General features: G+C 51.6%; 1 protein-coding gene across 25 annotated transcripts in view; it reads right to left on the bottom strand.

The window, feature by feature from the left end:
* The window catches only part of NCOR2 (nuclear receptor corepressor 2), a 276,099-nt gene that overhangs the window by 239,021 nt on the left and 24,674 nt on the right, over positions 1-12,404 (bottom strand). For all 25 annotated transcript variants that reach the window (XM_025197842.1, XM_025197845.1, XM_025197875.1 and 22 more), the window contains exon 2: positions 2,765-2,979. In XM_025197842.1, coding sequence (XP_025053627.1) covers positions 2,765-2,869 — 105 coding nt within the window. In that variant the 5' untranslated portion in view covers positions 2,870-2,979. The remainder of the gene's footprint in view (positions 1-2,764; positions 2,980-12,404) is intronic.

Here is a 12,404-nt window from a genome sequence, read left to right as displayed (position 1 = left end):
GGGGGGGGGGAATTTGCTGATTTTATGGAGCCCTTTCGGACTTCTGCTGCCTGAAGTTAGGTCCCCCTTTCCCCACCCTGCTTCCAACCACCTAAAAGGCTTGTGTACCTTGGGAAGATTTAATGGGGCAATAAAAAAAACAACAACAAAAAAAAAAACACAGCATTTACGTAAGAGCAACGCCAGCAAAACCACTCCGACAACATGAACAGGATGAAATGCATGCAGCATTCGTGCCAGCCGGCAATGAGGGCAGGCCCCAGGCGCCCCGCGCTGGTGTTCGGTTCTGCTCATTGCAGGTCAGATCGCTTAGCTTTCTTCTTGTGATGCCAAGGACTTGGAAGACCAAAAGCCCTGAGCTCCCCCCCTTTTCCCAAAAACCCTGTGTGGAGCACCCGCTGGAATCAGCCTCTCCGACATGCTGGCTCACGCTCCCCATTTCCCCGGGCCCGTCTTCTACCTCGTGTCGCAAGCCGGAAAGAATTTGCCCGTTGAGGTCCGTTTGCTCCCTGATCCCAACAGGCAGAGGGTGCTTGCGAAACTGCACGTACGCCGCACTTGTCGGAGCAAGACTCAGGAAAACCGAACCAGGTGAACACAGGTCTCTTGGTTCCCTGGAATGAAAAGCCGCCTTGTGCAAAGTAAACGCAGGCAGGCGAGGGGCCCCATGCAACGTGTGCAGGCAAGGTAATTCAGCCAAAAGCTTGCCCTTTCGCCCGCCTGACTCCATGGGCTAGCACGGAGCCTTCCAAGCCCCAACGCGGCTGCCCGGGCAGCTCCGCTGAAGTGCAACCGGGGGTTGGCGGGGAGGGGGGCAGGTGTGTTAATAAGGACATTTCAGGCCCGTGCTGACATTTCCTGGATGCACAGGTTTTCAAGCAGGATCTTTAAGCGTGGGCACAGCGGACTTTGCAGTTCAAAGGGGTCTCTGTTCGGGAGCGATCCGTGGGACGAGGCACTGACATTCATCATAAACACCTTGCTGCAACACGCTGCGGTGCTGGCTCCGAAGAGCAGCCTTACGACGATGTTCCATGCTCCGACACCTAATAAGATTCATTTAAGCAGCTTGCAGCGACTGAAGCCGTTCCACTATGGAAAGTCTTTCCTGTTAAGGGCTTAAGTCTAAAAACAGTCAAGCAGCCAGGATGAGCAAGCATGGGTGTGGGCGACCTGGCACAGAAGAGAGAGGCAGCACTCAGACAACTTCGCCCTTGCTGGCTCCCGGACATCAAGCAAAGCACTGCCTTGTGGATAACAGGATTAAGGGAGAACCGCTTTGCCAGCAAACTCCGCTCCAAAAGGGCAACTGTTTTGCATGGAAACTATTTCTTCAGGACACAACCCAGCTTCTCCCCCACACCCTGGCCACTCTGGGCCGATTGCAGAAATGCTGCCCATCTTCCTGAGCGTGATACAACCGGCCTGCACTGCTTTCTAGTTCACTTGGGGGCTAAAGGAGGGCAGCTGCCAAAGCACAGTGGTTTGAGCAGAGGTCTCGGGTCCAAGCATCTAGAGCAGCGACTCTCAACCAAGAGACCTTTTTAGGGGTGCCGCGGACTGCCACTCAACGTCAGCACTGCTAGGTGTGCAAACACGGTTCACAAGAAGTCATCCTCCCTGGCAATCTTCAAAAAACATCTTGATGCCCATCTTGCTGGGACCGTTTGAACCCGGCAGTCTTTCCTGCCCACATGCAGGGGGGCTGGACCCGATGATCTGTAAGGTGCCCTCCAGCCCCAAACAACTATGAAACTATAAGATAAGCCCAGAGATTTCAAAGAAGTTAAAAACATTCGGACTGGCTGCAGCCCCTTCTTAGCTCTTTGCAACAGGAAAAAAAAAAAAATCACTATCATTTTTCTGTCGTCAAAAAGCAAGTGAAAACTAAGAGCTGGCATTTTCCAAGGGGCGCCTGGAGCCTATCAAGCAGTGCCTCGAGTCTAAAAAGGTTGAGAGCCACTACTCCAGAGCTGGATTCTGGGCTGAGTCACCTTTGGCAAAATGCTTTTTACCATTTCTTGCTTTAGTTGCTTCTTTGGATTAATGGGAGATAGGACCGTTCACCTACAGGACAACAGCGACGAGCCAGAAATAAAGAGAAAGGGCCCTTGAATTCCCCTCTGAAAATAAAGCAGGCAGCATGCTCGACAAACACTACGAAGAGGGGGTCGGGCCACTGGACCGCAGGGTAAAACAGCCCACCTGCCTCCCCTGCGGAAAGCACAAGAGCCCTCCAACAGATGTGGGCACCAAAGGCTAGGCTTGCTGGGGAGCATCCAGGGAAGGGTGGCATCCAGGGAAGGGTGCTAGGTGATTCAGCATGCACGAAAAGAGCCAAAGCAGAGCGGGGTGGAGGCACAGCTCTTCAACTCCACGCACGTGGTTAACCGCACTTCCCCTCCACTCCCAATGCTCACCTCTTGTTGCATTTAACCAGTTTGGTTTTCCCTGGGGAAAAAGGGAGACCCGCCAAAGCTTGTACGAGCAACCAACTGGAGCCTCAAGCTGCCACTGGGACAGGTGGCAGAAGGTGGTGTGGAAGGAGGGAAGCGAGAGCGGAGGGGTGGAGAAGATGGAGGGAAGAACTGAGACTATGAAAGGAAAGAACAAAATCCCACGAGAGAAGGAAGTGTGCTTCAATTCTCAACGGCGGCCCGCGTCAGCGGAAGCCGACAAATCTGAATCACTGCCCCAGACCACATGGCCACGCGAAGCTGCTCCAGGACGGAGCTAGGGTGGGAATGGAAACAGCCTGCCTTACCGCGTGTGGCCGAGCAATCTGAACGGGGTAGGACATGGCGTGAGTGGGGTAGCGTGGCTCCGCGGCCCTCCAGCTCGGGGTCACGGGCTGCGTAGACCCGGACATGTTGAATAAGTGGATGCGCCAGTAGTCTCCTCTGAATCTTCCCCCTTGAAGAACTAGGAAATCCAAGAGCTCCTCTTCATTGTGCACGAGCCGGAGGCATCACGCTGCAACTGCAAGGAAACAGGAAAGCAGCAGATTAAAACTTGAGCTAACCACAGTCCAGCGAGACAACCGAAAAACATCAAGCCGCAGATGGTTTCCAAACCCCGGCCGCCTGAACTTTTCTCAAATGCACTTTCTTCTGCTTGTCACGCTTTGCTTGGTTGGTTTTAAGGTGGAACTACATTCCTACCCCATGCGAGCCCAAGGAAAGGTTAGCCAGATGCTGTTCCAGCTGATTTATCGATAGGCATTGCTATGGCTCTAATCCCCTCAAACGTTAGGGCCGGGATCAGGTACCTGCAGGCAGCTCTGGTGGGTCCAGTGGACTCTAACAAAGTGCTGCTTGCAGGATCAAAGCCACAAAGCATCCCTCAGAGGCAGAAAGGTCTTCTTGGGGGGCAGCCCTGCTCCAAGGGCAGTGAGAGGGAGCTCTGCTATTGCCTTTGGCGAGAGCAGAAAGCAGTCAGCTGCCTTCACAGGGGGCAATGCAATGAAGGAAAAGAAAATTTAGGATGAGGGCCAGGAAAGCCAGGAGCTCTGGGGAGGTCCGGGGAAGTGGCACAAAGAGTCAATTCCTCGAGTCCCTTCAAACTTAATTAGAAGCAACACCGGAGAACAGGCGAGATGCAACCATTTTGTAACAGGCCATTTGAGACGGGTGCGCTGGCCAGCCTCTGCTCTGCAGCCATTTGAAAGCCTAGTGCTTTCGGCTCTACAGACGGAGTAAGCTTCGTGCCATCTTTAGCTGTTACTGCCGACAGCTCTCTCTGCCCTTTCCCCTCCTCCTTCCTCTCCCCTGCATACATTTCCTCCCCTGTCCTCCTTTGACCGCTCTCACATTGCTTGTGCCCATCCGACTGAAGTGCCGAGACTGCAAATTGCCCACCCACGGGGGGAACTTTATGCAAGAAACCAGTTTCCCCCAGCTCCACAGCACCTCTCCCAGGCATGTGTGCAAGACCGGAGCTCGAGACTAAAAACCAAGGGCTGCCTCGAGTGCTTCACACATCCCCGCTGCTCCGAAAAATAGTCGAGCGCTAACAGGCAAACCGGATGGCAAGTCCAAGAGGAGACGCTGCCGCACGCCAGCACCCACATCATGAATGTGTCGGATGCTCTGCGGCCTTTTGCAGCCAAAAGTACCCACGAGCTCCTTGTCGCCCCAACCAGAGATTTATACAAGTTGTTGATTTTTATGGACACTTCAACCTGCTTACTCGGAGAGGATTTTAAACCTTGGCCCTGTCAGGATTTCAACCCAGAGCAACTAATGCCTGAATGGTGCCCTTTACGACTGGCTGTTGAAGCGGCATTAACCGTTACTCCGCTTGTAACGATTCATTATAAATCGAGCACAAGTTTCCACTGCCGCCTGGACTTGGAAAATGCTGCCACTGCCAAAGCAAATCCCACGTTAAAAAAAAAACAAACCCCCAACCCTGCAGCACATCTGGGTTCAAAAGAAAATCAAATATAGTTACTCCAGCTCATCTCTGCACATGCTGCCTCTAACCACCACCCACCACCATCGTCTCTCTCACACGCGTGTACAATTTCTAGCGAGGGGTAGTCATACATGCACAGGTGCTTGCAAAGCCTTGTCGGATGCATGGATCCCCTGCATCAGGATAAAGGAAAAGGCACAGAAGAAAAGAAAACTTACAGCGCCGTTAACTGTAGCTTGGCCTCTTCCAAGCTTTTCTTAGGCACTGCTATAGTCAAGAGCCCAGGGAGGCCAACTGAATGTGACAAAGTGAAACAGCGCTGACACGCACAAAAAAAGAGCATGGAGGAGGAGAAGGAAAAAAAAAAAAAAAAAAGAGGAAGCTGCTTTTTTTTTTCCTTGGGACCACAGCTCAACCCCTGTTAACAACTGCTTTGCTAATCTGCTGCGAGCACATTGGGTGGAGGAACCAGGCTTCCTTACCACTGTGCCCAGATGCCCCGGGCACGGATGAAATCACAATAACTAACGGGCTCCGGCTTTGCCTGGCTGCAGAGAAAACCTTTTTGGTCCCTCCGTCCACGCGCGCTCGAGACGCGGGAGGAACCTGCTGCGGCGCGCGAACGGCCACATGGTGGGAGTAAGGGAAACGCTGCTGCAGGTGGACGCCGCGATGGGCAACCCTGCCGGACTTCAAAACTCCTCCCAAGCGCTGGAGAAGCCCCGGAGAAAGCCGGCGGTCTGCACAGCCGCACTTTGAGAAGGCAATAGCAATATCAGGAAGAGGAGCCGAGCGCCCCTACGCACGAGTCCCCTGCCCTGCCCTGCCCTCTGGTCACAGTGCAGCTCATTAAGTTGTTGGATGGGGTGGGGGGCTAGTTTCCACCCCCGTGCATGCATTCACCTAGGAGGTTTGACCCAGGGAGGTGCCCAGAGCCCGGAGGCCCCAGCTCTGCCCCACAAACAGGCCGACAATCTCACCGAACAGGAACTCGGTGCTACTCGATGGAATTCACCCTGCGGGACAGGAAAACCCCTGCAGACCAAGGGGGACTTTTTAAGGCACTCAAGTGGTAGCACTCATTTAATATATTTCCCTTATGACTACTTAACTTCCCCTTGTGCCTCTCATCGGATGGTTCCTACCCTCGCCGCTTGTGCTGGGCTGGTACTGTACTAGAAAAATCTTTTAAATCACCCCACCACCGAAATGCAGCCATCCCTAAAGCCGACAGTACAGCCAAGGCCCCTGGAGACGTGCGAGATACCTTCCCCCGATCCGCTCCGCGTCCAGCCATCCTTGCTTGCAGCCTACAAAGCGTTAACACGATCACAAAGGCACCGCGGGGACCCGTAGCCGTTAGTGGCTTTCAGCAAGCCAACTGCTTCATGCAAAGCCGGGGGACTCAACAGGTGGGTTCATAGATTGCTTGCTGCCATCCCAGCTGTCTGAATTAAAGCAACCCGATGACTTTTTGCCAGCGAGATGAAAAGCTGCAACCGGCTTTAAAACCAGGCCCCAGCTGGACCGCGCGCCCAAACGAAGGCTGACAGCAATAGCCCCGAGAGGCTTTTCAGATTGTGCTAATGCAACTGGCTCCGGTAACTGCAGCATTCGAGGTCATTCCCAAACACCCCTCTGTTTAGCAAACCACGTCCCATGGGAGCCTGGGGAGGAAGCTGCTGGGCTACAAACATGACTGCAAACTCCCTTAGGCTGGTACTCAGCAGCATCAGTTGCGTGGTCGAAGGTGCTCAGCACCTCCAGGGGTTGTCAGACCGCTCTGGTCTCGTCCAGCTGATGGTTCACTCCCCAGCCAGGAGCGCCGGACATCACAAGGGCCTCGCATTACCAGCGTCTACAACTACCATGCTTTCCTTGCAAGCCGCTCCTGAAAAGCTGGGCATTAAAAAAAATCCAACAGCACGCGGCAAGCGGAGGAGCGGCGCTATGCTACGGCTGTACCGTGCCTCACTAAAAGCAAGGAATGTCATGCCGGCAATAAAAACTCTAGCGGCATGTTTAGAAAGTCTTAAATGAGCTGTGCAGTAGGTGAGCTACAGGTCGGACAAAGCCGAGGACAGGGCCACGCGAGGTCAACCGAGTGCTGTGACCACACTGACCTTTTGATAGGAATCTGCCGATGCCAGCATCCAGTGCTCCAGCTCAATTAAAGCTACTTTTCCATAGCAATCAAAGTGGAGCACATGGGCCGCATCTCTGTGCAAAGATCAGAGCAGCAGCAAGCTGCCAGGGGCAGCAAGGTGGTCAAAATTTGGGAGGTCAAACGTCGCTGAGAGCAGAGAGAGGCTTCAGTGACCAGGCGTTTGTGCCAAACTGCAATGGCATCTCTTTGCCAGGCCCCGGCTTTTAAAATAAAAAGGGGGAACACGTCCAACAGCCGCGGAAGATAAATGGAAATAAAGTGACAGGCAGGCAGCTAGCAACTCAGCCTGCAGAACCAAATGATTAGGTTACCGCTTGCCCTTCTGATTTTGTCCAGGAGCAGACATCGTCTCACAGGAAAAGTATTTCTCTCGCCCAGCGGAGACTCTCCATCACAGACGGTTTTATCCATAGACCTGCATTACCCATTACAGCTTTTCGGTATGAATAGATTTACAGCCTCTGATTCAAACCAGGAGAAGGCAGAGGCAGACAGGCGGTTACCAGCAAAATTGAGCGCAGGTGTGTGTCTGCAGACATGCAGATCAGGCAACAACGGTTTGAAGAGGCTCCTGAATCTGGGCATTCGCACCTGTCTGGACGGCCCAGCCGTCTGAAGCTTGAATGCCTTGGTCTTACAAGTGGGCAATGCACAACTGGTTGGGTAATTACTACAAGGCTACGCTCCTTGGAGTGGCATGTGCCACGTGTCACCTGTGACTGGATCCATCATGGGGGGGTGTTAGAAGACACCTAGATAGCTAACAGCAGGCGTATTCGGCTCTCTCTCTAAGCTCTGTTAACTTGTTTGCTAGGATTTTCACCTTTTTGCTCTTCATTAACACATGCTAGCACTCTGGCCTCTCCATTAAGTGATCATGACCACCCGTACTGACAGTCCCAATCGTCACGGATAGCAGCAGTGGAGCTGGAGGCAGTCGGGGCCATCAGAATAATAGTTGTTAGACCTCCCTCACCTCTGGGGGCTGTGCAGCTAATGGTTAAACCCCCCCTCAACTCTTCCTACCCCATTAGTGTCCAAGCCTACATCCCCACTACTGGTTAAATAGCTGCTCATGTCTACAACCTATAAAACCATATCGGCCATTCCACGAGTACAGGCACCTTTCATAGCTCGTATGCCTTAGAAACGGTAGTCGTTGCCCTCACGTCCAATTCCACCAGGCTCTGGATCAAGTTTTCTCTTTTAAATGTGAATGCTCTTCAAGTGACAGCGGGTGACTTGGAGTCGGGTCCCTGCTGCAATCAGGGAGGAGGGCGAGGTGGCTGGTATGACGGGTGCCGTGTGCCCCGAACGCACGGCACTTGTTTCATCCGTGGATACGGCGGGCATTCCCTGTTGTACTGCAGCGATTTGGTTTCCAGCATCTGGCCTTTCTCTAAATAAACTTTATAAGCCCTGTGTCACAAAGGCATAAAAGGAACCTTCTGTTTTCCTTCCACCTTATTAAATTACACTTCCTTCCTACGGTGCTATAACTCAGACACTCTTCTCCTTCGTCAGGGCCTCTTAATGCTCCCTCTCCCGGTCCAGCATCTTTCTTTTTATCTGAACTCCTTCCCCGCAGAGTTTTACCTTTTAATTCAGTAGATTCAGCGTGCGTGTGCAATGCAGAGCGCAATGCTGCAAATTCCCAGTAACCGAAACCAAATAACAAGGTTCAAAACCTGTAAGGTGGTGCTTACTATGCGATGCTTTACAAGGAAAGGTTCAAGACGGTGCCAGCTCAATCTAAACTCTTTGGTATTGTCTCCACCTAACAGCTGGACTGGGAGTTTTTTGGCTCCGGAGAATTGGAAACGGTCGTGTGATCCCTGACAGGTTGGAGTAACGCATAGGATTGCTCCAGGGTGCATTACTGCAATAAACTTTTCCCCGCCCTTTTTTTGGGTTACATGCTGAAAAGAAGTATCCAGCCAAGATGCTAAGATCCAGAGCAGTCTCCCATCGGGAGCTTATCAAGCAAGCAACACAGTGCACGGAGCATGTTATTTTCCTCTGCCAACCTCAGGTTTCACTTTCCCGTGGCTGTGAACTATGCCAAGAGATCTTGCTGCCCAGAAGTCAGACTGTAGATCAGTGATCTCAAGATCATTCAGCCCACGAGGACCTGCAGTCCCCCCTCTGCAGCTACACGACGCTGGTTGTGTTTCCTAGCAGAGCACGAGGCAGAGCAGTCAGACATCCCACGGCCCGTAATGGCACGAGTGCAGCGTACACCCCAGGATCAAAACCAGAGGTTGGGATGACTGATGTTTTCTTTTAAGGACCAATTAAGATGCAAGGAAATGTGTTTCGAGCCATTTCCAAAAACGCCTCCTGATGCAACGACAACAGATTTGCCTACTCAATACGTGCATGACATTTTCCTGGAAGGCGACTGATGTTACGTACAAATATTGGTACGTAATGTAGCTACTAAGTCCTCTGAAAAGAAAAGCATAAATCTAGTGCTGTATTCATAGGAAAAACCAAAAGTTAGAGGCAATCAACCCACACTCGAAAGAACGCATCATAAACATTCAACAGGAAGAGATTTTAAATAGCAGTACCCAGAGGGTTGAAGGCTGGGGTTGTCCAATGCCCCACGTAAAGGAAGGGTTTATTTTTGCCATAAGTAGGTGGGATTTATTCTAAAGGTGTTTTTATTTGTAGCTCGTAAGAGCAAACACACTGGGAATCACAGTGCTCGCTCCCAGCGAACAGGAAGGGGCCAGATCAATACGGTACGGCTTGATCAAGGATCCAAGGCAGCATGATCTACCCAGCCTGGCACGGCACTTGGGCCAAAGAGCGGCCGTGTATTAAAACTGAACTCCGCCACCGAACTGTTCGGCACAAAAGGAAAGGGGGAGAAGGGAGCGAGCTGCGTTTTTTGATCTTTCCATCTTTGTTGGAAATCGGGGTGCCAGGAGGGCGTACTCTGCACAGCCACCAGCAGTCAAATCTTGCTCCCTGAACTCATGCAAAACCACCTTTGACTTCTAAATCAAGATCTGGCCCCAGGAATCACCATCATAATACCCCACTTGACGGGTGAACCCGAACGTGAGAAGCCCCATGCAATTCTCTGGTAAGTTTGCCCGTCAACTGGACCCTCATGCATACTTCTATTCTCTTCTCACAACGGTGAATCAAAAGCGCGCTGGGCCCAGTGGTTTTCCCCGTCTTGTTCGCTCTTGGCAAGCTCACGGCTCGCAGGAAGTAGCGAGCTGGAGAACAAACCTCCCAAGGAGGCAGTAATGCATCACACCTTTGCAAGTCTTTTCTAGGATTGCTTAGCAAAGCGCTGAGTCAGCATCCAGAAGGGCGACTAACGGGAAATTACTGGCAAAGCCTAAGGGGGAGCTCCCATGCGTCTCCTCCTGCACGTGGATTACATCCGCAAGCAGCCAAATCTGAGCTGCCAGGTCTTTTGTTATTATTTCTTTCTATTGCTTTTTTTTTTTTCTTTAATTAAATGCAATAGTCTCTTCAGCCTTCTTACAGTACAGGGCTGCTCCAGATTTTCATTATTTCCCCAAAGGAAATCTGGTTCGCATATTGGCAGCAACGCGAATATTTGCAAGAAGCTGACAAACAGGATTTGTTCAAGGCCACACAGCAAACCCAGGACACTTGGGCATGCAACCCCGTCGTCCTGGGTCTCGCACGCTCCTTGCCCCCGACCGCCAGAGCACGGTCGTTCTCCCGCCGTGACAGCTTCACGCTGAAACTGTTTTGAGACACGGTGAAAGGTATCGACTCCACCAATAAACAGCACTGGTAAAAGCTGCAACCTGGGATTTTAGGTTCCCGTCAGACTTTCCAACCTATTTTCTAATACTGTCGCTGTGGTTCAGTTCTGTATCCCCGGCATCACATGGTATTAGAGTGAGTTTGCATGATCTAGCACGTCGGGACGCATCTCAGATATGCTCCTGTTTCACTAAACCCATGCCTGTTTTCAGCTGCGACGTGCCCAGGAAAGCACCTGCATCGGTTCCCATCTTCCTCCGCACGTCCTTTTCCTGGGAATACGGACTATTTCCCTGCCCCTCTTTCCCAGGGTTTTACCTGTGGCACATCGTAAGGTTTTCCAGGGCTTCAGGTATCGCTCCTTAAACTTGTGCCAGGGTTGAAAGTCACAATGCGGGGGGATGCCGCCGGATCCCCTACCTCACAACAGTGCTGATCCAAAGCCTTACTTTCAGTAACGACCCCTGGCAATTTGGGGCAGCAGGAGATGGAAGAGATCCTCATATGCTAAGATTGGAGGCGTTTGGAGGGTAGGTGCCCAAATCCCAACAGACACGGGCTCCTTTGAGAAGCCCAGTCTAATCGCTCGGATACATTTTCAATGACGAACAACCCCGAGGCTATACCACACTGCTCCACTGTGTCCCTAAAGCACCTCCTGCTCTAGGCGCCCTTCAACTGGGCAAGGCTGGGGACCCAGAGACAACGGGGACGTCCTTTGCTCCCAAGATTGGTGCTGGCAGGGGTAGGGCATTGTATTGACACAGGTAATAAGAGCCTCTGCTTTTTAAATGCAGCTGTATTCAATAAGGGCAGGAAAATCCATGGGTGGTTTGGTGTCCTCCCATTCAATTAGACATGAGGCTTTCTAATGGAGATGCTCCTTACCCATGCGAAGCCCACACGGGTCACACGTGGGCCTTCGAGTGACAAAACCCATCAAAGAGCTCACGCCGGTACTCCATACACCAGGGCAACTCCGGCGTAGCAAACTCGCCAAAACGCTTTGAGACAGACGTAGGGAAGCAATGCGCACACCCCCAGCTGCTCGCCCATCACGTTATGCACCCAACATAGACGCTTCAAAAAATTAAAAAAAAAAAAAAAAAAAAAAAAAATCAAAGCCTGAATGGGGAAGAAAAGCGAAAGAAAAGGGGATTAATCAAGGCGGGGGTCACTCTTGAAACCTAGGAGGGTTTTATGCATAGGATGGAAACGGAAAACGACATTAGATCATATCATCCCTTGCTGAAGGCGCTCCGCAAAGAAGAACGGAAATGTCTACAGAGAAAAAAGAAAGAGGACGCCGGTGTCGAGACAGAATGAGGACAAACGAGAGGAAGACAAAAGGACGAGACAATAAATCAAACACCAAAGTCCGGGAGAGGCAGGAGGGGCAGAGCGGAGACCAGGGCAGGAAAGGTGTCAAATAATGGGATCTGGAGAAGGGTTGAGCAGAATCGTTCGGGTTTTGCCAACGCGTCAAACGTTTCTGCTGCTTCTGTCGAACGCGCCGCCTGCAAATCAAATTCACATTGGAAACCCAAGGCCTAGAAAACGCATACCAGCAAGCGAGGGTGAGAACGAATCGGGCGCAGCGACGGAGCCGTGTCTGCAGAGAACGCCTTTCTTTCCTTGCAGGCTTCAAGACCGAGCATCGCTAACTGACTGCTGTCATTTATTCCACCTAATTCTGTCATTTAAACGAAGTAGAAGTGATCTGAAACCCACAGCGCTGTCACCCCCAGCTTTCAGCCAGCTCTGCAGAAGTGTGCTTGCCCGGGGCAATGCATAGCTTCCTTAAAAAAAAAAAAAAAAAAAATCCAAAAAACAGGACTAAAACATCGTTAAGATTTATAAAGACAGGTGACCCTCAATCCCCTTTTCAGAGGAACAGCTAGGACTATACTTCAAGCCTGGCTTAGGTCCTATTTTGAAGTATAAATGGTGCATAAGCCTGGTGCAGACTCTGCCAAGAAGCAAATTTCCCACAAGGAAAAAAAAAATGCCCAGAACAGGATGGGGAGGGAGGGGGAAGAGGACGACCTGCTTGTCACCCGTG

This window comes from Alligator sinensis, unplaced genomic scaffold (assembly GCF_000455745.1).
Source record: "Alligator sinensis unplaced genomic scaffold, ASM45574v1 scaffold628_2, whole genome shotgun sequence".
Lineage (NCBI taxonomy): Eukaryota > Metazoa > Chordata > Crocodylia > Alligatoridae > Alligator > Alligator sinensis.
Note: the sequence above shows the minus strand (reverse complement) of the source record. Positions and strands in the feature narration are given on the sequence as shown.